At 37.3% G+C, this 24,704-nt stretch overlaps 1 protein-coding gene across 1 annotated transcript; it reads right to left on the bottom strand.

Annotated features, from left to right (window-relative positions):
* Positions 1-2,194: 2,194 nt before the first annotated feature.
* On the bottom strand, positions 2,195-23,923 carry LOC148837464 (kinesin-like protein KIF27). The gene is made up of 17 exons (XM_088912340.1): positions 23,562-23,923; positions 22,677-22,877; positions 21,341-22,329; positions 19,718-19,861; positions 18,583-18,783; positions 17,755-17,939; positions 15,332-15,429; positions 15,039-15,221; positions 11,346-11,551; positions 10,732-10,929; positions 10,212-10,319; positions 9,351-9,527; positions 9,008-9,223; positions 8,163-8,369; positions 6,018-6,216; positions 4,866-5,030; positions 2,195-3,388 (listed from the first exon to the last, which is right to left on the bottom strand). Exons 1-17 carry the CDS (start codon positions 23,857-23,859, stop codon positions 2,952-2,954), a joined length of 4,212 nt encoding a protein of 1,403 aa, XP_088768466.1. The 5' UTR covers positions 23,860-23,923; the 3' UTR covers positions 2,195-2,951.
* Between the last annotated feature and the right edge of the window lie 781 nt (positions 23,924-24,704).

Below are 24,704 nucleotides of genomic sequence, written 5' to 3'. Positions count from 1 at the left end.
TGAGAGTATCAACAGTTCTGTAATCATACACCGATATGTGATGCCACCATATTCTATCTTGAAGAACAGAAAGTGTAAGAGCATAATATTGTGTCCACTCCCTTTCTCAGTGTGCTCCATAGTAAAAGAAAACAACTATAACCAGTCTTGACTTATTCATTTAATAACACTGTTTGCAAACGAAGAGTATGTTCTTATACTAGCTATTGGTCCTTGTATTCATTTTCTGTATTTTAAATATCTCCCTATGTATATACACAGTGTCCTCCAAAAGTACTGGGACAAGAGTTCAAATTAGCCCATTATAGCTGTATGCTCAGGAAATTTGGATTTCAAATCACAAGATGAATATTGGACAAAAGAAGAGAATATCCCCTTTTAACTATGATTATTTTTATGCATAAATGTTTCACCATTATACAACAACAGCACTTTTTTTATCAACTCCCCACATTTTAGATGAGCATAAATATTGAGACAAACAGGTTTACAGGTGTTTCTAATTGCCAAGGGGTTACACGTTACATACATTTCACACAGACATAAAAGAGCTGTGAAGGTATAGGCATGGTTGAGGTCTTTTGAAACTGCTTCTGAAGTCTTTTACTTGAATTAGCAAAAACAAACATGAAGACAAAGGAACTCACTATGACAGAAGAGAAGGCCATTTTGAAAATGAGAGGAAAGAAAATGACCATCAGAGAAATTTTTAAGACTCTTGGCACTGCAAATCAACAATCTGGAATGTTCTTAAAAGTTCTTCAGGCAGAGAAACAGGGCGTCCAAAAAAGACTAACGCAGTGGATGAAAGAATGATTTTCTAAGTGTAAATAAACCCCCCAAAATTACTGTTAGTGAAATCAAAAATAATCTCCAGTGTGTGGGGAAGCCAATCTCGAGTACCACAATCTGCAGAAGAGTTCACAAAGAAAAATTCAGAGGCTGCACTGCAAGGTGTAAGTCCCTCACCAGCAGCATAAACAAAAGGGATTGATTGGAATTTGTAAAAACAAATACTGAGATGAGCAACAAGAGTACTGGAACAAGGTTTTATGGACAGATGAAACCAAAATAAACATCCATCAAAAGTGATGAAAAGGCTAAAGCCTGGAGAAAAACAGGAACAGCCAATGCATACCACTTCTTCAGTAAAGCATGGTGGAGGGAGTATCATGATGTGGGCATGAACAGGACAGGCTCAATGCTCGATATCGATATCTTAATTGAAGATGGCAACAGTAAGATGAATTCAGAGATCAACAAACAGATCTTTTCTGCAAATGTAAGAAAAATGGCACCAGACTTATTGGGCTGCAGTTCCTTATGCAGCAGGACAATGGCCCGAAACATACAGTGCGCTTAACACAGGAGTTCATCAGACAGAAAAAGAGGAACATTTTAAACTGGCCAAGTCAATCAACAGATCTGAATCCAATTGAGCATTGCATTTCATTTGTTCAAAAGGAGACTGAAGGCAGAAAGCTTCACCAACAAGCAACAACTTGGAGCTTGCAGTTAAAGGCTGGAAAAGCATCCCAAGTGAAGAAACAAAGAGTCTGGTGATGTCAATGGGACAGAAGCTTGATGCAGTTATTGCAAGCAAAGGATCTGCAATAAAATAGACTTTTTCACTGCTTTAATTTGCTTTAAGTAAAGTGTCCCAATAATTATGGTCACCTAAACTTTGGGGGACTGAACACAACATATGCTTTGGTTGAAAAATGATTATTTGCAAAACATATCCTAAAAATAATAGACAATCTTTCGAACTCGGGCACAGAATAATTTGTTTAATGCTCAATGAAATTTTACGTTTTTGTCCAAATACTTTGGAGGGCACTGTATAACCTGACCTCATACAAGATACAAAGGAACCCTAAATGAAAGTGTGCAAAATATGCTGCAATGGATTAAGAAAGGATATTTGCAAAAAAATACTAGAAGCTTCAGCATTCATCTTTACATTCCTGGTTTTTGAACAGCATATCAGCAATGTCCAATTATTCATGTGCACATACACAAGGATTCTGGATTCACAGAGAAAAGCACATTTATCTAGGCATTCTGCTTATTTAGCTTGTACATCCCTTTATATACCTATCCAAAAACATTGAAATAAAAAGTTCACGTTATGTCCACTGTAGTAGCTTATGTTTTAAAGTGTAAATTCCTAGTATAAAAGCAATATATTACTCTCTTCAAAAACATTTTATTTACTTAAAAATTAATAAGTTTTAAATCATGTAAGAAATGGTATCTGAAAGGTTAAAACATCTTATTTCTAAACAATATACTGTAGTACATTACAAAATTTAATATCAGTAAAGTACTGAAGGAATAAATACAAGACATCTAAATGAGTCAATTCACAACACTACACATGAACACAATAAGCAATATTAAGGGAACATTCTTAAATACTAAAAAATTATATTTGTCTTCCAAGCCGTAAGAGAAATGGGTGATTGGTGATGCAAAAATCCTGGAACTGGCAAATGAAGAGTACAAGCAAACAAAGACACAAAATCCAACAACTGACAATACTACATACATGATTGTTACTTAAAAAAAACATCTAGTGCCTTTAAACAAATAACAGTTCTAGACTGGCAATACACTGCTTTACCTTTGAAGTTACTACTTTAATGGTCCTTTTATGTCTCTTCAAAGACTTAGTCCCAGTGCCATGTTTAGCTGTCACATACTGTATACAGACCATTAAATTATGTTCAATACACTTAGTGCGATTAATTCTTAAGGTGAAAACTCTGACTATTTTGTAGTTATACTTATATAAGAAACTATTAATACCTTATACTAACACCCAGGTTCCGAAGTGCTTATAACCTTCAGCTTTTGTAAGGCGGGTGCCTCTCTTATCTGGAATATTAAACCACATAAATATGATTAAGATGTTTGAACCTCCAACGTGCTACAGACTGTGTCATGACTTAAAAGTCTTCCTTGCTTTGGAATGCTTCTATAGAGTCTTCTTGGATGGAGGTGGCACTTACTCCAAGGCTGAAGCGTCTAACAGGCAGGTCAGATGCAGAAATCTGCCTCAACTCTCTTCTTGACATTTTCACAGGAGTTAACTCAGGAAACTGAATCCCACTTTTGCTTGTCTGTGGGGCTGCTGAATTTGGGACATCATAGCCTACTGACGGTTCCTCATTATTCGTTACCCGTTGCCTGCTCTGAAATACGGAAGGAGCATTGGCTATTTGTTCTAACTCATCCCAACATCCACTGATCTTCTGTGACCGGCCACTAGTTACAGGACTATCACTGCACCCTTTTGAGCTCCTATTTTCTCTGCTGCTCTCAGACACGGAAGTCCATTTGTAATCTTCTGGCACAAGACATTTGTCTTGGCCATCTGCATTACCTGTTGAAGACAATATTAAAAGAAATTGGTGATGCATGAAGGTTTTAGAGATACTGTACATTTTTCCCCAAAAATTAATGTTATACTGAAATAATAATTTTACTAGAAATCTTAAGAGTTATAAAATACATATTATAGTATAATATTTAACAAGGTGAAGTAGGTGACAATGGAGGTGTCTAATAATCTTGATAAAGTGTATAACACCTGGAAGTGAACACATTTCCATCTTCAAAGAAGTGGGATGTCTGCTGAGATGTAGGGGGCCCTGAGTCTGTGATCAGAACAATCACAAAGTTTACTTTGGATTACCTTGGTTAATTAAGTTCTAGGTAAATGATTAAGTGTCAATCAACGGTCCAGAAAATAGGTCAAATAAGATCACATCAGGAGAAGGAAAGAGGAAAGAAAAGGGAAAAAGAAGGTCAGGCCATGAGAGAGAGGAGTGAGGAGGAGTTCTCAGGAGGAGAGGCAAGAGTCCCTGCTTCATTATCATCCAAAAAACAGATCGGAGCTAACTGTTTGAATCTTGATAAAAGAGTTTGCTATATTCTAACTTTTAGAGGACTTGGGAGTTTCCCCGAGTAAAGAGAATCCCTCAGTCTAATACTGCCTCTCCTGCTAGTGGGTGGATTTAAAATAGGGAGATTTATTATCCATTTATTTTATGGCATCCAGGTTAGTGAGAGAGATTTAACTGCAGGTTGTATTGCATTTAGTTTAGAAAACAGCTTATCTCCTCTATGGCCTCTGCAGGCATTATTTAAGACTCAAGTCCTGTACTGGGGGTTTTCTGGGTGGACTAGACATAGGACTCTGAAGCCACTTGTCTGTAAACTTGTGTGTTGTATGTTTATGTTGTGTGTAGTGAAGTGAGTGTCACTGTCATTGTTAATAAATATTTAACAGAGTGTGTGTGAATTATTATCCTTTTCACCAAACCTGTTCCAGTTAATAATAAACAATAATAATAAATAAATGCCTCTACCTATAACAACAGCTCGGGTGTGTTCTGGGAGAACACACTTATAAGCTGGGGGTTATGATAATTTATTTTATTATTGACTAATCTGCCTGGTCAGTTCCTGATTTTCTCTATATTTGGTAACAATATGTTGTTTCAAAGGTTCAGACTTTAACTGGGAGGATAATCCTTGTAGCATTAAAAAAGTAACCTCTACCTTTTCAGTTAATTGCAGTGTGGGGAATCTGAGCTCTAGCTATATTATTTCATTCCAATTTAAATCTAAATATTTCAAATTAGACACTGCTTCTCAGCAAGGGTGGTCACACCTGGCATCTTGCAGTGCAGTTTTTTTTTTTACATTTACTCAAGACGTACTTCTTAAATGACTAATTTTATATCAAAATGTAATATTTAAGGAATAATGAAGAACTAATCAATATTGTTTTCAGGAATGAGTAGCAATGCTGTAATGAACTGAAGTAAATCTTTGCTTTCTCCCGTGAGGCCTACCTTTTCTAAAAGCAGGCTGCTGGTTAAGGGAATCCGCTACCAACTCTTTCAGCTTCTTTTTCAGGTCTCGGCTTGTCTTCTTGTAGAAAAAAAGGTCCTTCTCCAGCTGCTGGATTTTAGCTTCGTAGGTTTTAATATTTTCAACAAAACACTCCCCTCTACCTTCTGTAAAAGACAGAGCAGAGTAATGGCAAAATGATCAAGTGTAGTTACTGGATTGTGCATTTTATGGCAGCTAATACAATTTACAAATAGTGAATATGCACACACAAACTGATATGCATAGTGATGATAACTGCATATAGATTTCTGTCCAAATTTTATAACCATACATTTTACAACATAAATCACAGTTATTTTTCTCATACCAAACATATAAATTATATTTGAAAAATGTATTTGTATTACATTATTATTTTAAAGCAGAAGTAGAAAAATGTGACAAATTCTAATACTCCACATCATTCAATATTCAGGACTGAAAAATACAATAAGCTACAACCTATACCATGAGACAGTTCTAGATAATGATGGTTAAAACTCAGCTCACTGAATAATGAAAGATCGAAGCTGTTAAAAGGTCTTTTACAGAAACACAAAACATAAGTTAACATACATCGCACAGCTTGGTTATTCCAAGATTAGTTTATATAGGGCTTGGGCTTTAATAACCCCTAAAACACACAAAGACGTAATTAAATGGATCTCATTATTAAAGTTCAGGAGAAGATAAATACCAGCAATTCCCTGCCTACAATCCCCCACCACTGACCCTACTCCCATTGCAGCAACTGTCATCTTCAATCTAAGCGGATGTCATAATAGAACAAAATTTTACATATAGTAAACTGGGCTTTGAATCTCAGTTTAACCTCTTCAACTGCCATAGGGAGCCTCAGCAACAGAGAAAGGCGGAAATATTTTAAATATACTGAGAGGCATAAAAAACATAAATTCTATTAATCCCAATATTTATTAGCTGCAATTTATTTATTTTCTTTCATTAAAAAATGCTCAAAGTGTTTTTCCAATCTTACGTTGGCACACAAAATGTCAAGAAACTGGAAAAAGTCTCACATAACAGTCAACCATTCAATGCTATAACCATTATATTGTCAACTGTCAGTCTTTGGGACATTGTGAGTTGGCTACCTCTGAACTCCTGCAGTAGTAACTGCATCTTGTGCTCGTGCTCTCTTTGCTGAAGTGTGAGCCGTCTGTCCATCTCCAGCGTGAGCCGCTCCACGGCTGACTCCAGATTGCGCACTACGCCTTCCTCCTCTTCGAGGTGCATTCTCATCTCCTCACACTGCAGCTGTAGCTTCCGCTCGGACTCACGGAGACCCACCACCTGAGGGAGGACATCTGTGCGTGTGAGACAACTTTACTGTAGGCACGAAGTGTGTCAATCAGCTCAAAACACTCTCAAACGTTTAGACAAAAAGCTAAGTACCGCTAAATCTAGCCCGACAGACATAACAAGACAAGAGAAAGAACATTACTTAAAAGTGAACTCTGCAACATAAAATTATGAGGACTGGTCAAGGTTTTATGTGATTGGGTCTTGTCACATAAATCTTTCAATTTACATCCAGTATGTGGAAACAGGATTTTTTAATTGTTGAGGCTTTTATTCTCCCATGCTATTTTAGCATTGTAAACAATATAAATTAATGTAATTGGTTCAATATGTCCATGAGCTGTTATCATAAGTTGCTGTTGTAGACTGTCAAACCCTCTATGCTTCTTTATTTCAGACTATCTCCAAATAACCATTTTTAAACAGACATTTATATAATCTTCTAATTATTAATTTAAAGTAAATTTCTCAAGAAGGACTTCTGTGAACTTTTGTTTTTTAGTCTTGGCCTAATTTCTGCTTCCAAGACATTTGGAAATTGATTCTGTGACATTTCCATTTCAGATGTTTTCTGCACTCCCTTTCGCTGCTTTATTTTGGAAAGTACCGAAGAAAGTACCATGGCAACTGAGGATTTAATCCAAGGACTGATTTATTTCTTTTTCAGGATGGCAGCTGCACAATAAAGATGTCTTTGGCTGACAAAGAATACTTGCCACTTTACAAACTGTGTAAAGGATAATTTGCATTTGTAGATGTTCAAGACCAGTAAAACCATTGTGCAACACAGAAGGAAGGATTTTATTTACACCCTTTTCCCAAGGGTTTTGGGAAAAGGACTACATCTGCCATAGGACTACATTTTGTTTTGTTTTTTTAATAGAGAACCCGAAGAGGGCAGAGGAGAAACATGAATATTACAAATCAAAGTAAGGAGATTCATGATCAGCGATCATGTATTCATAACTGCTCTTTATACTTCATTGTATGCATGTATGAGAGAATTTTGGTGATAGCAGACATACAGTAGACTAGTTTTGTCCCTGTGACACGGAGGTGAAAGCCTGCAATGCATTTTCCTATTCAACTAAATGTAAGCAAGAATATTCCATTTAAGTGCATAGAAAATTTGTGGAAACAGATAATACACTTAGGTTGGGTTACAATGTAGCTACTGTATACAAGATGCCAAAGGAGGAAAATAGTTAAAAATTAAGATAAGCCTGAGAGCTTGAACACCATTTAAAGCCTCAAACTTTAATCTTTTCTTTTCCACATTTGATGAGATTATCAAAAACACTAAGGATGGGCACTAAAACCATAATGATTCATCAAAAATAGGGAAAAGTGACCTATGAAATATTATTTGAATTTGTAACTTCTAATAGGAAACAGAATGTGAGAAAACATCTGGGAAAGAGTTGAAATGCTGTGAAGTGTCTATGGTATAACATGTCAATGGTACCATGAACTGCATATTTGTAAAAGACTGATATAATTACACTCTTCTGTGTTATACACAGTTATATGGTAGATTGTGGCTGAATAATTTGTTTTATAACATGATAAAATAAGCCTAAACACAGAGACAGATACACAATAAATTACTTATACCATAAAGAAAAACAAGATAACTCTACAAGATAGGAGAATAAGAACAAATAATGCAACTTGAATAACATGCTCTGGGAGGAAATGTGGACTAAATCGACAAAAAAAAACAGCATCTAATGATTACATTGTGTAAATGAATGACGAACATTTACAGTATGCAACTTTGACATACAGTAGACAAAAGCCGGTGAAACACATTCCATCTATTTTCTTTTGAGATTATTAATAAATTTCCATTTTAACAAATAGGATATATGCAGTATACACTAGTATCCAAATAGTTAGGATGATAATCCTAAATTGTGTTTTAATTCAGAACAAACCTTGTTGAAGTACTTCAATAGTAAAACCTTGATCTCAGTGAAGGAAAGAGTGGTCAGTTTATCCATGACCCCTTCTTTGCTGCTAATCAGTGGTTCAGTGGAAGTCCTGAGTGATTGCTGTCTGCTATCAATGGTGTCATTTTTATACTCTATTGCAGCATCCAGAGCCTCTACCCATTCTTCTAACTGGAAAAGGAGACGTTCCTCCTGAAAAAACAAATCAGAAAATGCAAATAAACCAGCTTGTTTGCAATTCTGACACTTTAAAATCCAAGAAACATTTGTATTGAATTTTCATTTTCTGAGCCATGCAACACCTGTTTTTCTATGGACAAGCTAAAAGATGGATAAAAATCAGAGAGGGAAAATCTTGGTTAAATTAGACATAATGCATTATCTGAAAATGAAAATGGTTATTTTCAATGAATGCTGAACTTAATAGAGCTTAAAACTCTAAAGTTTGTCTTGAATATGTATCAATGGGGCTAAGAGGTACTACATTATTTAATAGCATCGGCTGTATTTTTAATGTGTGTTTATATGATATGCTGGAAAAAAGTCACATATATACAGTATAGAAAATGATTATTATATGTATGCACCACAACAAAATGTATGAAGCCAAAGCCAAAGGCAAACTCCTTCTCCTTATCACCTTTCAATTTGAACCGGTCCTGTAACAATCACCTTTCTAAACTTTTCAAACTTTCCTGGTTCTGTGTGAACATTTCTAAATTTTCTTCCAGTTTATTCCTGGTTCGTAAGAATTTTCTGTAATAAACGCAACAGTGTTTCAGCTGTCCCAACTTTCAATGTCCTATCAATGGCTGCGGCACATGCAGTACCTCTACTGTTAAAACACTGCCATTCTTCAGTTTCTCATCCAGGCTGTCTCTTCTCTTCAGCAGCTGGTTTCTCTCCTGCTGGAGTTCCTCCACCTCTCGGAAAATCCTCCTCTTGCTTTCGGCACTGCTGCTCTGGAGCTGGCTAGTCTTCTCTGACAGCTTTCTGTCCACCGCGTTTAGCTGAGCTGACAGCTTTAAGATATTTTTGCTTACAGCCTACAATTATAGATACATCAAAGTAATGCAGGTTACAATCAAACAAAATGTATTCACCTCACACTTATTTTCAGTCACATAAGATTTTTTTTCTTTGCAGAAGCTGGTAGTTCTGCATCCTCCTCACCTGACTGGACCTCAGTTTCTTTATCTCTAATTGGCTCTTCTCTTGAGAGAAAGCCTCCTTCTTGGCAATAATCTCCTCTCTCTTCTTCAGCTCTTCTTCCAACTCAGTTAGAGCCTGCCTCTGCTGCAGAACCTTCTCCACCTCCTCATCAAGCCATTTCCGCTGTGCTTCTAATCTCTTCAATAGAGAGGTGTTAAATCATTTTCAGTCTTTAATACATGTTTAATTCAGCATTTAAGATAACCGTGCATTTCCATAACCAAGAGACCTCAGTTAAGGGTTAACCCGAAGAAGGACTGAAAGTCACTAAATACCATTTTCTACACTACTAGGAGTATAAAAATCAATGCAAACCTACCCCAGCCTAGACACAACACAAACAAAACATGCGGTGCCCAGTGCACAAATAGGGCAAATATCCGCTAGTCAATCCAATTAAACCCGAACCTGGCAGTGCTCTACAAACATTGCACTACTCTTGTAAAGTCCTGGTCACAGTCAGAAAGCTAGTTAGCGTTGTTTCAAACCAGAGAACTCAAGGTTAAAAAAAGAAAGTGGCATTTTACCTGATAAGCAATTTAGTAGTTCCTCTATCCTTACTTTTTGAGCAGCCTTATTTAATACACAACAGATTAAATGTCCAGGAAATTAAAAATCTCCTTAATATCCTCCATAATTAAACAAAATCAACCCTGGACCAGAGTGCTTCCATTATGTCCTGTATTTTCAAAATATTCCATTAAATCCTTAAGTACAGGAGATGAATTTTTGTTACAGTTCATTACATTTTTTCCCCTAAAGCATCTGGTGCTGTCTGAGATAGTGAAAAGACGAAGCCGGGCATAGAAAAAAAGTTTATACCTGCTCATCATCAGGAGTGCTGATGTGCTTTGTCCTTTTAAAGGCAGCTACTTCCTCTGTCTTTGCCTTTAGTATTCTCTTTTGTTGTTCAGTTTTTAACTGCAGTTCCTATGAAATTTCAAATGGCAAATTAATAACATCTTTTGGCAGAAGACAAGTCAGAACAGTCTTGTAAAGCAATGTGTTTTTCATTGACGCACATTAAAAATAACGAAAATTGTCTTTAAATCTTCATACAGTACTTGCATTCCAGTACAACAAGATAACTTTTTAATCAAAATTAATCTAGAAATGAATAAAAATAAATGTGAAGCATTTTTAAAAATGTAACAAGAAATTCTATAATTAAAAAAGATACCTCTTAGTGCACATAATAAAATAATAATAATTATAAAATTAGGGGGTCAACAAAGACAAACTGGAGTTTCTCCCTTTTTAATACATTCTGCTTTTACCTTAAAATAGACAAATTGTTAACACACTAAAATAAAATGAAAAGGTGCAGTCTGAGAAGACTCACTTTAATGCGTTGCTGATCCCTGATGATCTCAGCCTCCAGTTTTCTCTTCTTGTCTGTCTCCTCCCTTAGTTTTTTCTGCAGCAGTGTCTGCTGTCGTCTCATGTGTTCCACATTCTGCTCCAGCTCGGCCAGACGTTTTTCACTCTGAGCCGAGAGAGATGCCAGCTTCTTTGTGTCTTGCTGCTTCTTTTGCAGTACCTAGCAAACAAAAACAGGCATGTTTAACACACCCAAACCTTTTGCTTCCATTTTCTGAATATACTCTGAAACATAAGTAACATATACCAGAATATTTGGATTTTACACTATCAAGATTGGTGCTGTTCCAATATGCTCAATGTTTGAATTCAATATTTTACGATGAAATGCTTCACCAGTCAGCGTCTTATTCAATAAATATGATCAAATCTTAAAATCAAAAGTAAATAAACCTATAGATTGATGCACATTCAATAGTTATAAATTGCAAGAAATGAAAGAAAAAAAGTGCCTCCAGTGCCTCCTGTCTCCAATTATGTCTTGCAGAAACCCTGAGAAAATGATTTGGGAGATACATGTCCAGTTTTTGTTTTTCTTTCTGGTATTACCTTTGCTTTGTGAGAAATATAGCCCACCTGTACTTTGATCTTTGCTGTGTCCACCTTCTTGCTGACATCCCTCTGGAGCTGGGCTGTCTCTGTGCCATCCTGCCCCTCCCTGGCCTCCAGCTCCTGCAGCTGCTGCTGGGTCTCTTTCAGCTCCCTCTTGGCCTGCTCAGCTTCTTGCTCCACCTGTACAATCTTCATGGAATAGTGCCTGTTTACTGCTTGGGCATCCTTACCTAAGAGGATGAAGACGTGAATGTGCTCATGAATTTATGATAAAATGATCATTTCTTTCCACCATTTAGCTACTAAATAACGACTGCTGCTTAACATCAGATGGGCCTCAGTTTCTCATTTTCAAGCTTTGCTCAGAATTCCCAGAATATTCAAGAGTAGTGGGAGTGTGGAACAAGCTACCCAGCCATGCTGAAACTGATACCCTGGCTTCCTTCAAGAAGCACCTGGATCAATTAGGCACTTTTCAGGCCATCAAGGCCCATGGGGGAATGGGGGGCAGGGGCCACCATGTTTCTTGACCATCCGACACTGGAGGTGGAGGTGATGTGGTCAGTATCACCCTCCGGCCAGCCTCTTACACCCAGAAGGATTAACCCCTGGAACTCACTTGGAAAGCAGGCTGAGTGGACCTGGGAGCCGTCTGGAAGGAATTAGAGCAAGCTCCATCGCTTGCCCCTACCTGGGATTGAACCCGGTACCTTCCAGTCAGGAGCTAGATGCTTGCTGTCACTTGATTGGCCACTCTGCCTCTCCCCTGATCCCGCCTCCTCCTCCCTCCTGGCTTTTGTTTTCCTGTGCTATATTATCTTTGCTGACTGCCCTATCTTTCTTATACCCGAAGAAGGCTCCACAGCCGAAACGTTGTGTTTTCTTTCTTCTCTTTTCAGCATGGAATAAACCTATTGCTTATTCCTACAAACATGAGCACTTTTTATTTTTTACCTAAAAACAAAAATTCAAATCATAAAAAGTTAAAGTCATATCTGGTGCTCTACAGGTGGGACTGGAAATGATTCACACATGCACCCCAGAACCACATCTGCAGCTTAACTAGAAACCATAGTAGAAACTAACTAATAAAATGCAAAACTGAATATGAAAATTAGTAATATGCTTTCAAAAACCTAACATTCAAAATATATTAAATACAATCAAAAGCAGTATACTCAAGTTATAGCAAAAAGCAATGGAACACATATAATAATATAACACATATCAATAATATTTAAATGGGCATATATAGCTAATCACTTAATCAACACTGGAAGCAACAGAACCGTAACATTTCATATAAATATTCACAACACAGTATATTTATGCAGAGAGTAATAACACAGATCTCTCTAATGGTCCAGTAACAAGGAAATACAGCCCAGTTTTGCAAGCACAAAATCTGCTTAAAAGGCTTTCCTCTTTGCTTCTCAGTACAGCTTCTGACAGATTTAAATCTGTTTTATTCTGCTGTTGAGTTGAAGCCTTTGTCTTCTGTAATAATCAGAGACAGAAATTATCGTTTTTAGGTTTAAAAGTACTGCCAACAAAATCAAGCTGAAAGATTTGATAAATCCTTTTTCTCTTGACAGATTAGTTGATGTGTGCCTACAACAACACCAAAGATGAAAACTTCACGCATATTTCACTACTTTACTGACACAATAACACAAAAAGATCATGTCAGACACATCGATCATACAAACAGAAAAGAACTTAAAACTTTTTCCATTGACAAGTCTATTTTGTTAATGCCAGCAAATAAGTACATGGCCTTTTCATCAAATTATATTAACCACTTTCTTTGTACGCAAATGATTAAAATGGGACATTTTGACGATACTGCCTTCCCTCACAGTGAAGAAACTATCTGCTGTTTGCTTTTTCCCTTGTATATGAATCAGAAAAAAAGCAAAACTAGGTGAGGACTACCTCTGCTTGGTAAAACAGATGGCAAGTTTTAAGAATAACCCATTCTCCTTTGTTTCTTGATTAACACAAATTATTTATCAGATATGGGGCACCAGATAGCCCAAAACAGTGAAGAATACAGAGTGGCTTAGAAAGCACAAGCAAATTACAAAGTTTCAAAAAGGTTCAATCAAAATCAATGAAAATCAAAAAGTTTACTTTAAAATTAAACCACTCATCAATAAAAGTGAAAATTTCACTACACGTAGGGTTTGGTATATAAGGGTAACAAGGGTAAACTGCCACACCCTCTAGTGGTCAGCATGAAGCCTGACCATTCTAATAAGGATAGACAGATCACAATTTTATTATGGACAAAAAATACAGAAAGAAAATAAATATTTTTTTCCATATATGAACCAAAATAACTTTCTTTACAGTTAAAATGACTGCATACTTGTAGCTATTTTCAATATGTAATTCAAGGGTTTGTTTCTTGTGGACATGTTTCACATAAAATGTTTTGGCTTACTGTTATTTCTGTTAACAGGTTTGACTTCTCTACTTCTCTAACCCCCTAAATCAGGGGACCCCAGTTCTGGGCCAGGAGACCTACACACATTCTGTTCTGTGTCCCACCTTTGCACTCAACTCAATACAGTAAATGATATGCTCAGTAGCCTAAATAAAAGAGTCTATTTGAATTCCTTAATTTTTCATTTCCTAAACATGAAGGAGGTTGCTTTTAAGGTTTGCAGTATAAGTCATTTAAAATCTCCAACATCTGTGTAGAAAAAAAAACTTACAGATTACCTAACCAATCAACTTGTTGGTTTATTTAAGGATTAATTTAAGTACAGAACTCAGCTGCCATGACAACCATAAGGTGCACTTGTTCCCAGGACCAGGAGTGGGAATATCAGCTTTAGGCTGTGTAACCATATTCATCTTACTTGAGTGATCTGAAGGGCAGGCCATTTGGATACTTCAAATCGTTTAATGTTCACAAATCAAAATAATAGGTTAATGTGTTACAATTTGGTTTCATTCCTTACATATTTGTTTTTGTTTGTAGAACAGTACAATAGTGTCGGTAGAGGAACGTGCAAGGAGACATTATCAAACATTTCTGCTGTACACTATAAGAAGGTGTACTGCTGGATTTCAGGTAATCGTTACAAATCTCTACAGTATGAACTATATGATTAGAAATACAATTATGGCTGATTTAATTAGAGTCATGCAAATATGGAATGATCTAGTCAGTGGAGCTAAAATGATAGGACAGCGTTCCAGCTATACTGGCTACACAAAACTATTCTGCATGACTGCATCTGAAATGTCAAGGTTACAAACGCCCTTTCATGTTATTATTCCAGTTTATACAACATGTTTATCAGTGAAGTTCATCTGAAATATTGATACCGTAGAACTGGATGAGTGATTCAGTAATTATTATGATGATGTTCAAGAAATTGTTTTTAAACTTCCTGAAGGTACTCTTTTTAAAGACCTTTCTCCCATATATGGTGGTTCAGTGCTATATTTGGTTTCTGGGAAAGTTGGTCCTAGCGTGAGTGTGTGCGTGTGTGTCAGTGTGTGCCCCGCTACAGACTATTTTGTGCCAGGATAGGCTCCTGCTCCTCTACGACCATGTATTAGACAAAGTGTTTAGGGAACAGATGGATGGATGGTGGTTCTGAACTGTCAAAACAAAATGAGAAGCTAAACCTATTCAGCTGCTTTCCTGCAAATGGCAAACCTTTTAAATACATGCAATACCCAGTATAGCTTCAGACATACCTGTTTTAACCAGTTCTTTGATAAGCTCTTCTTTCATTCGGATATTAATTGCCAGTTCCTTTGTCTTCTGCTTGGCCTGTGTAAGCCTAAGCTCAGCCTCCTTTAGCTTCTGTAGGTTCAGAGTCTGGCTGCACCTAACCCGCTCTTCCTCCACCAAGAGCTCTGGCAGATCAGCACCGTGCTCTGGACATCAAAGAAACACAAAACACAGCAAGTTATTTATGGAGAGCTAAACTGGAATAGTTGGGGAAGAGGGGTCTTTATGACTTTTTTTTATTTTTATGTGCATTTACCTGCAAACGGCTGAGTATGTAGGCTTTCTTCATCATGAACGTTAGAATCAGACACCACTGAAGTGTGTTTCCGAGTCCAGGTGCGATTCATGGAGCGCCTAGCAGAGAGAAAGAGAACCAGAACACATACAGGGCCTTGAAAAAAGTATTCAGACCATTCCTATGTTGTCCCATTTTGTGATATTACAAAACATTGCATACACTATTTTTAAATGTAATATTTTGTGCAAAACTAATGCTAATTAATTAATGATCAAATTGAACATTTTGAGGGCAACATTATTTACAGTAAACATTAGCAAAAACAGAAGAGACAAACTGACACATGTTGACTCAGACCTGCAAACTAAATATTTGGTGGAAGCCCTTTGACAGCAATTGCAGCTGCCTGTCTTTTTAGGTGTCATACTTTCCCAATCTTTTTGACAGAGTTGCTCAAGGTCTCTTAATTTGCTCTGAGATCATCTACTGAAAGCAGCTTTTAAGACTTTCCACAGATCTTCATATAATTCATACATAACAAGGCAGAATACTGACTGGTCCACTTAAGGAAATTCACTTTCTTATTCTTATTCCATTGTGGCGGCTTTATCCTTGTGCTTTGGATCATTATCTTGCTGAAAGGTTGAAAGTAAAATTTTGTCCCAGTCTTAAATCCAAAACCAATTTTCCTCTAAGATTTGCCAGCATTTACAAGCTTTCCAGTCCCTGCTGATGAGGAGCAGCACTCCAACAAAATGCTACCACCACCATGCCTGACAGTAAAGATGGTGTTGCATCATATGGAACTTTGTATTTAGACCAAAAAGTAAAATTTGAACTTGATCTAGTACGATATGACCATAATTTGTTTTGACACATGTTTGCAGTATCACTTAGGTGCTTTGTTGCAAACACCATGTGAGATTTGAGATGGGTTTTTTCCAGTTCCATACAATTTCCCTCTGTGGAGTAAACAAGACATTGCTGACTGATCTTCTCCCATCTCAGTCACTTAATTCTATAACTTTCCTTAGTTGCTGTTAGCCTCATAGCCTAACCGGTTTCCTCCTTGCCAGACTTCTCAATTTGGAGGAATAGTCTTATCCAGCCTGATCTTTATGTCTTCCCCATGCTCAAAGGGATATTAAGAGTCTTGTTTTTATTTGTTTACAGTCTTCTCCAGATCTATGCATTTATACAACTTTATCTCTGAGTTGTTTTGAAAGCTGCTTTGAAACAGGGTCGTGGGGGAAGCCAGGGCCTAACCTGGCAAGCAGTGGGCGCAAGAGGGGGGTACACCCTGGATGGGATACCTGTCCATCTCAGGGCGCACAAGACACAGACACAAATCCACACACACCCTCACCAGAGCCAATCTTCCCAGAAACCAATTAACCTACCAGTATGTCTTTGGTCTGTGGGAGGAAACCCAAGTGAACCCAGGAAGAACATATAACTCTACACACATAACACCCCAGAAATTAAACCCAGGGTCCCAACACTGCAACACAGCTATGATAATCACTGCGCCACTGCTCTTTGGTCTTTTCATTAGCTTAAAATTTCAGTGCCTTAAAATGACAGGTGTGTTTATTCTCAAGTCACATGCACACTGACAGAGGCTACTCAGCTAATTATGTGAATCATTAAGATAATTTTGTGCATCTATATTAAATTAGGTTTGCCACAAAAATGTTTCTGAATACTTTGAAAATTTGAGTTTCCCATTTTAATTTTATCTTAATTATCTATTTACTTATATATTTTTGTGTCCACATTCTTGCTTTGAATAAGAAGAGTAGGTTGTACTGTATATACTGTATAACAATTATTACTTGCTACTTCAAAGTATCATGACTGGAAGCTTTAAACTATCAAAATATGAAAACTGAGCAAGGGTCTGAATATGTTTGCTAGGCTTTGTAATATATGCTGGAAAGTATTTACTGTATAAGCAACTCTTTTCTAAGAAAATGTTTTTTGAATTGTTTGAATTAACTTAACAACATCTCCTCATATAAAACTCTAGTTAACATACTACCTTTGGATTTTTCCATCTTTGTAATCCTATATTTTAGTCTTTACTCTCTATGTACTTAATCTCAATTTAATTACTTTCCTTAATTTACATTTTATCAATTCAAGAGATATTTGGAACATTACAGACTGATGGCTGTATTCTAAGGGCAAAAAGGAAATCTGTCTGAGAACACCTGTTCCATATACAATGACATGTATCTGAATTTTGTTCCCTCAAACAAAAATGTCAATGTCAATTAACACACTGACCATCAGCAAGAGCACTAGTACTAAAAATGTCAGTGCGTATAAATCAAAAACGGTGCTAAGAAATGGTGTCCCTGTCATCTGCAGGAGCATCTTGCAGATAATAAGGTTAATGAAATCCTTTCAATTGTGTATCATTGTTCGATTGTATTAACCTGAAAGCCTGCTTCTTGTTGTTTTCGTTGTCTTTTTTAGCATTCTTCTCCTCCTCACTGCTGTCAGAAAATTCACAACAAAGGACCTCATCTTGCTCCTCAATCTGTGCAAGCAGCAACTGGCTACGAGTTCTGAAAGCTGCCATCACTCTTTCCAGAGAATATGCAGGAGGACTTGTGTGAACCTGTAGAAAACAAAAGAACAACAGATGTTTATCTGACCTACATGGTTACTATGTGATCACATACCACACCAAATCAAACAACGGGCCAACCTGACATTCTCATTTTCAATTAAAGGCCCAGCACCTGATGGACTTTACACCATAGTAGAAGTAGACCATACAAACATGAAAAAGGCTATGAATGAGAGGAGACCATTAGGCACAATTAGCCTATGTGATAGTTAGCAGTTAACGGATCCAAATCCACAAGTTTCTTGGAAGAAGCTAAGGGTAGTGATTCAACAACATAGCAGGGTAGTGTGTTCCATTCTTCCACAGCAATTTGGGTACAGAACCACACCCTGTTCTGAGTTTTAAAAGCATTTCCACTTAAATGCCACCAGGACTGTCTCACAAACAAGAGCCACCAAGCTGTGTAATTTATAAGACATTTACACATCAATAAGCTTTGGTCTTCGGACTGTTGAAAAGAGGTATTTCTTGTCTCTTTGCTGTTGCTCTACTCTGATAAAACAGATGAATGGTCAAAGAAATGGAACAAATTTACAGTGGAGAAGTTCCACAGAATTTATGAACTATTAATTTAAACAGTATAACTGATGTTTATTAAATAAGTGGAGATGCCTGAAACTAAGTTCTGTACCTTCCTGGTGTCCTGCCTGAGTTGGCTTTGAGAAGCATCCCCCGTGGATCCTGCCTGATTGTAAATGGTGAGTGGGACACTAAAAGGTCTCCTAGAAGAAGCAGATCTTTCCACAGAAACATCTGATTTGTCCAACTTAAAGCTCTGTAGGTCTTCTCTTAGTCGATCAATCAATAACTGCTGTTCCACCATTCTCTCATTCTGCAATATTACAATAGAGAAAGCATGAATGAATTAATATATTAAACATAATACACTTCACAGATCTGAGGAGTGTTTTCAAGGAAAGTGACAAAAAGCTAACCACCTGCTTCTTCCAAATCTATATTCTTCAGTGAGTGTAGTTTATCTGGAGTTAAATTTTAGTCTTGAAATGGTAAACTAGATGTCTTAAAGCTTATTACTTTTGTTTTTTGTTCTATAAAAACTTGTTTTTTTTAAATCATCATATAGTTAGGAATGTACTGTACGTGAAATAGAACTGGGAATTTAAATAATACATTCTGTACAGAAAGGTGCACAATTTAACAAAGTACTGAGATGAGAATACAATTTAGCTTTAAATATATACTTTTCATAATGGATTTAATGTTTAAATTTAGTGCATCAAGAACTAATATAGTCCAACTTTACCATTAACATTGTTTTTGTGGGCTTTAGAACTATCACCTCCAAAAATGAATGAACTGCATCTAGCTTTATTTGTCTTCTTACGACTCTATACATTTATAAATAGTTTACCTGGATTAATAAACTACCTACAGTCAATTCTATATTTTGAGGTTAAATAGCATGATCTGTTTTAAGAAAATACTAATTTTACACAGGTCTCAAGATCTTGGTCCACATTCAACTGAACCAATGCAAGATTTATTTTATATAAATGAAAGACAGAAAACATTTTATGAATAGATGTTACAGAAATCGTATTTAGGATGGTCTAAAGTATATTATAAAAGCAAAATGTAAAAAAGAAGTTTTATTTTGCAAAACAGCCTGTCTGCTAAGCACTACATTTGCAGATGACCTGTTTTTAAAGTGGTATAAAAAGTAAGTGAAATACATATATTGCTTTTCTTCACCAATTGTAAGTACTGTACTTAACTGCATATGTGTAGCTTAAGTCGGCTATTACCTGTAATCGACTTTTATTTCGTTCATCCGCAAGAGCAGCTAGATACTCTTCATTTTCCTGCATAAGTGTGTTGATTTGATCTTGCAGTCTCTTCAGTTCAGACTCTTTCTTAACAAAAACGTCTTCATCTGTTGCCAAAGCATCCTGAGAAGAAAAATTCAACAAAAGAAATAACAATTTAGTCTCTTATATTTGTTTCAAATGCTGTGCTAATTTTGTACCAAAATATGTTTAACACAGTTTTACTTTCCATATTTCTGTTAACCACATACCTCTACTCTGCTAACCTGGGTAAAAAAAGATAGAGTAATAAGAGAAGCATAAACTAGAGTGAGTACCAGGCTTCAGGAAACCCCCCACCGACACTGTGGCTCCTCTCTTGAATTATACAAAAAGAACTCCATTTTAACCCTATAAAATGGGGTTTATTCTTAAACACAGGATACACTTTGCTCTTTAAAAGAAAAATTACTTCAGATAAGGTGAGATCAGATTCAAGAAATTACATAATGTTGAGCACATCGAGTGTGTTGTAGAAAAATCCATACTTCTAAGAAGTTCATCCATGGTTTCCCTTCACTGTGTCAGAATTATACCAAAAAAGTCCAAATAAAAAACTTTGTGAAAAACAAACTACAGTACTGGAAACAATTAAGAGTGGGAAAATAATTCTAAAGATGCATTACAGATTAATAACTTGGGCAGCAGAGTGGTGTGTCAGTTAGTGCTACTGCATTGGGTTAAGGTCAGGAATGCCTTCTGTCTGTAGCTTGCCTGCTCTCTCTGTGCGTGTGGGTTGTCTACAGATGCTTCAATTTTCTCTCACAGGACAGGAGCATAGAACTGAAAAGTTTAGGTGATTAATGGAACTCCTTTTAACGGACAGCAGCCCAGCTTCACATTTCAAATTGCACTGTATGTAAGACACTATGTGGGGGGTTCTGAATTGGGTACTGTTGAAAATAAAAGACATTGAGAAAGAAAACCCAAATTCTCCAAAGATGATGTCAATCTGAATAAATCTGCAGAAAGTGTCATTATTTCTTCAAAAATAGCAAGTTACAAATAAGCATAAAAGGGTTTTGATTAGACCAGCTAAATAACTATTTTTTTTAACATTCTGTCCTGTTTCCTATCCTCAGCAATGGAGTCTGATATTATACAGCTTTAATAAAGTTCCATCAGAAAAGTAGTATCATACCAAGACTAGCTGGAGGTGAAAATTCCTCAAAAAAACTGCTAGTATTTTAATTTTATGAGTGTCACAATTTCCAGCAAATATGGTAAAATCATTATAGTTTATTAGATATCCTCATCTTACAATTTGTCCCTTCTAATACATTGTCTGAACAGTGTTTGAACAACAGCTTGCTTATCTTCTGAGGTGGAGTAACTGCATGAAAATATCTCCAATTAATTCACTGTACTTTGGGGGTAGAGAGAAAAAAGTGTTCTTCGACTTCATTCTGTGAAATGATTGCCAGTGAGAGCAAATACACCTATGGTAAAGAAAAATACACCTCCATAAAATTGTTACAAATAAAAAAACACATTAATTACAATAACTGAACACTGCCAACACAGAGAAATGTTACTTTCAAAAGGTCATATAGACCTCACTACCTGGCATTTCCTCAGCTCTCTTTTCAGCTGGAGTATTGTGATATGATGGGGTTCCTCTCCAGTGCTGCTGGCCCTGCAGTCCACTTCCACAGAGCTGCACTTTTCACTCTGCAGCTCTTCAGCTCCCTCCAGCCACTCCTTCACCTTGCGCTCATGAGTGGCAGGCAGGTCAGCTGTCTCCCTGAGCTCCAGCAGTAACTGCATCGCGTCTTCCGTGCAGGCTCGATAGTGGTAGCTCTCCACCTGAAGCTGGGCCAGCTGCTCCTCAAGGACACGGATACGGCTACTTTCCTGGCCTCCGGGCAGCTCCTGGGAGATGTGGCTGCCACGGGTCATCAAGCTGGCATGCTGATTCTGCAGAGCTTCTCTCAGAGCCCTGATCTCCAGCTCCATTTCATCCATTCTGTCCCAGTCAGGGTTGTAATTGACAATAGGTTTGTTCTTGATGTTCCGAGCCCTGTTGGCATATTTAAGGGAGTTCAGGGACTCATCCAGATCTGAAGAGGATGGGCTGATGCAGGTTATCATCACTGTCTTAGCATTGCCTCCAAGTGAGTCCTTCAGGATTCGGGTGATCTTTGCGTCTCTGTAGGGCACGTGCTGACTCTTCCTTTTAGGATCCCCCAAGGCACTTATAACATTTCCCAAAGCTAGAAGGCCACTGTTGATCTGGATTGACTCTTTAAAGCGCTCACCAGTATTGCCCGTCTTGGTGACTCTCTCGGATCCAGCAAGGTCCACAAAGTGAAATTTGGATGAGATGAGCTGGACAGAGCTGTGAGTACCAGGTTCCCCCTCCCCTCTGCTCTGCTGGGCTATCTCACGCGTGGGTCCCTGCTGACTCACAGTGATGGTGAGAATGGCATGGGAGCGACTAGAGTGCTCGTTCATTTGGGTGGTTCCTGTATGACGAGCTGCAGTCCCAGCTTCCAGCAGGCTCATCACATCATCTGCTGTCTCCACCAAGCTCTCTTTGGCCCCAACAATCACTGATTTGAAAACAAAGCAAACAGAATCAATTCCTATATAAATCACAAACGAAAAGTGTCACAGCTAATGAATTTGTCATGTTAATGTCCAGTCTACCTTGAATGTTAACATGTTCAGAGCACCTTAAGGAGTTAGTTAAACCCTGTTTCATTCCCATACTACATACTGGTTTGTTCATATTTTGCTAACATTAATTACATGGGATAATAAATGTCTAAAGAACAAGATTTTTCTATTTTTTTTGTTACTTGAAATAAATCTTTCTAATGGTTATGATGAATCTACCTGACAGCTGCCAGACTCTTCATTTCAATAAAGTCAAGTGTGGAAGGGTGCTTTGAGTTACCTGTGTTTCCTTTTTCATCCTCTCTGATATGCATGTCTTTGGAGGATGTTTCCAGCTCCAGTAAGTCCCTTAGCTCCTCCTTATAGACCTCTATATAAGAAACTTTGACAGTGAAGTCTGAGTTATGCTTCTCTGCGATATTGTGAAAGATCTCCTGAATAGCACGAGGAATGATCCCATTCTCTTCATCTGAGGTGGCAACTTGGAAGGGGGGAAGAAGAAAAACAAAAGTGAACTAACGCCTTAAAATATTTTTTTACCATCTGTGTGAGACTTTCTACCGCAAGTCAAACTCTAGCTGTGGCATTTTTACTTTATTACAGAAATTAAAACAGCATATTTAAAAACAAATAGAAATGGTCACATTACCAATTGATGATGTTGTTTCGGTCATCTTGTTAAGGCACCAAAACATGGTCTCTAAATTGAGCTTTTGGAGGCTGGCTGCAAACATACTTGACTGTTATGTTAAAAAATTGTAATATTCCATTGAATGGAAAAAGTCCTTCCATCCATTTCCTAACTGTTTTTACAACCACTTTACTGTATTTAATCCAATACAGGGTTGTGGGGGAGCTGGAGCTTATCCCAGCAAGCAACAGGCGCAAAACAGGATAACTCTGGATGGGGCATCAGTCCATCACAGGGCACACAGACTCGAACACAATTTTACAGAAGCCAATTAATCTGTTTTTGGACTATGGAAGGATACCTAAGCACTCGGAGGCAAGCCACGCAAACACTGGGAGAACATACAAACTCCAAGCAGATAGCACCCAGGGCCCCAGAGCTGAAAGGCAGCAATAACAGCATCTGTGCCGCTGTGCCACCCGAAAGAACAAGTAATTCCTGAAAAATAGGCTTGTTCACTTTCATAATACTTACCAATATGTCCCCCACCAATCGTGTATGTTTTTCCTGATCCAGTTTGCCCGTAAGCAAACACTGTGACATTATATCCTTCAATGAGAGACAAAACCAGGGGTTTGATACATGTCGTGTAAACCTCGTCCTGTAGAGACCTCTGACCAAATACAAAATCAAAGGTGAAGGCCCGGTCCTTTCCGATGATGATCTGCTGGGTGTTGGGTACAACACGCACGCAAACCTGGTGGTTGTGGAGGATCTCTTTTGGGAGTAAAGGCCTAATTCGAACGGCCACCTTCACTGGAATCTCCTCCATGGCCTGTTCTGGTTACTTATACTGTTCTCATATTCTTCAGAAAGCACGAAGAAGTCCAAACTGACTAAGACAAAAAAACAAACAGACTTGGTAAGTACAATAATGGAAAGCAATCGTGTAGTTAAGGCAAGACAAGTGACAGGAAGTTCTTTTATCACAAAGTATTCAATATTTATTACAAAGTAAAAATAAAAAAATGAATTTGAGACACATTTACAGACAGGCCTCGAGCTATCGATTAAATTAATTTGTGCGTGTTTGAAATACTGGTCAAGGCTGAAAACCCTCGAGCGATCCTTTGACTTCCTTCTTTGACAAGCTGAAGATACTCATGGTAAGACCACCGCAAACTCAGGGGTATTTTTATTTTTTGTGACAGAACAAACTTCATATCTATATTTTCTAGACTCTAAACTTTAGTTAAGTAAGTGGCACTTTGCTGGCGGACTAGTTTTAATATCATAATAACACCTGCTGATATTACTAAAATAGTGGAAATTGTATTTGTGAGCACGTCTGAAGAAACTCCAACGAGCTCAAAACAGAAATTAACGAAAAAGTTTTAGAAAAAAAAGTTTCTAAAATTACAAACTTCTATTAAAATATTTTAGAAAACAATGTATACTTCCAAGCAAGAAAAACACTTCCAAGTATTAACTTTTATTGCACGATCACAACAAACACATATACCGGGTTATGCACACAGAGCTTATACTATGCATCAAAAGTCACATAAATAATCATGTATCAAACTTCAACACTTGAATTACTTTAAGACACACCTGCGAGTATATACCACAATCAATGCTGTTAGGAAGTACTCTTCTTACCATCATCTTCCTACA

The sequence above is a fragment of the Atractosteus spatula genome, chromosome 3, assembly GCF_055471065.1.
Source record: "Atractosteus spatula isolate fAtrSpa1 chromosome 3, fAtrSpa1.hap1, whole genome shotgun sequence".
Taxonomy (NCBI): domain Eukaryota; kingdom Metazoa; phylum Chordata; class Actinopteri; order Semionotiformes; family Lepisosteidae; genus Atractosteus; species Atractosteus spatula.
Note: the sequence above shows the minus strand (reverse complement) of the source record. Positions and strands in the feature narration are given on the sequence as shown.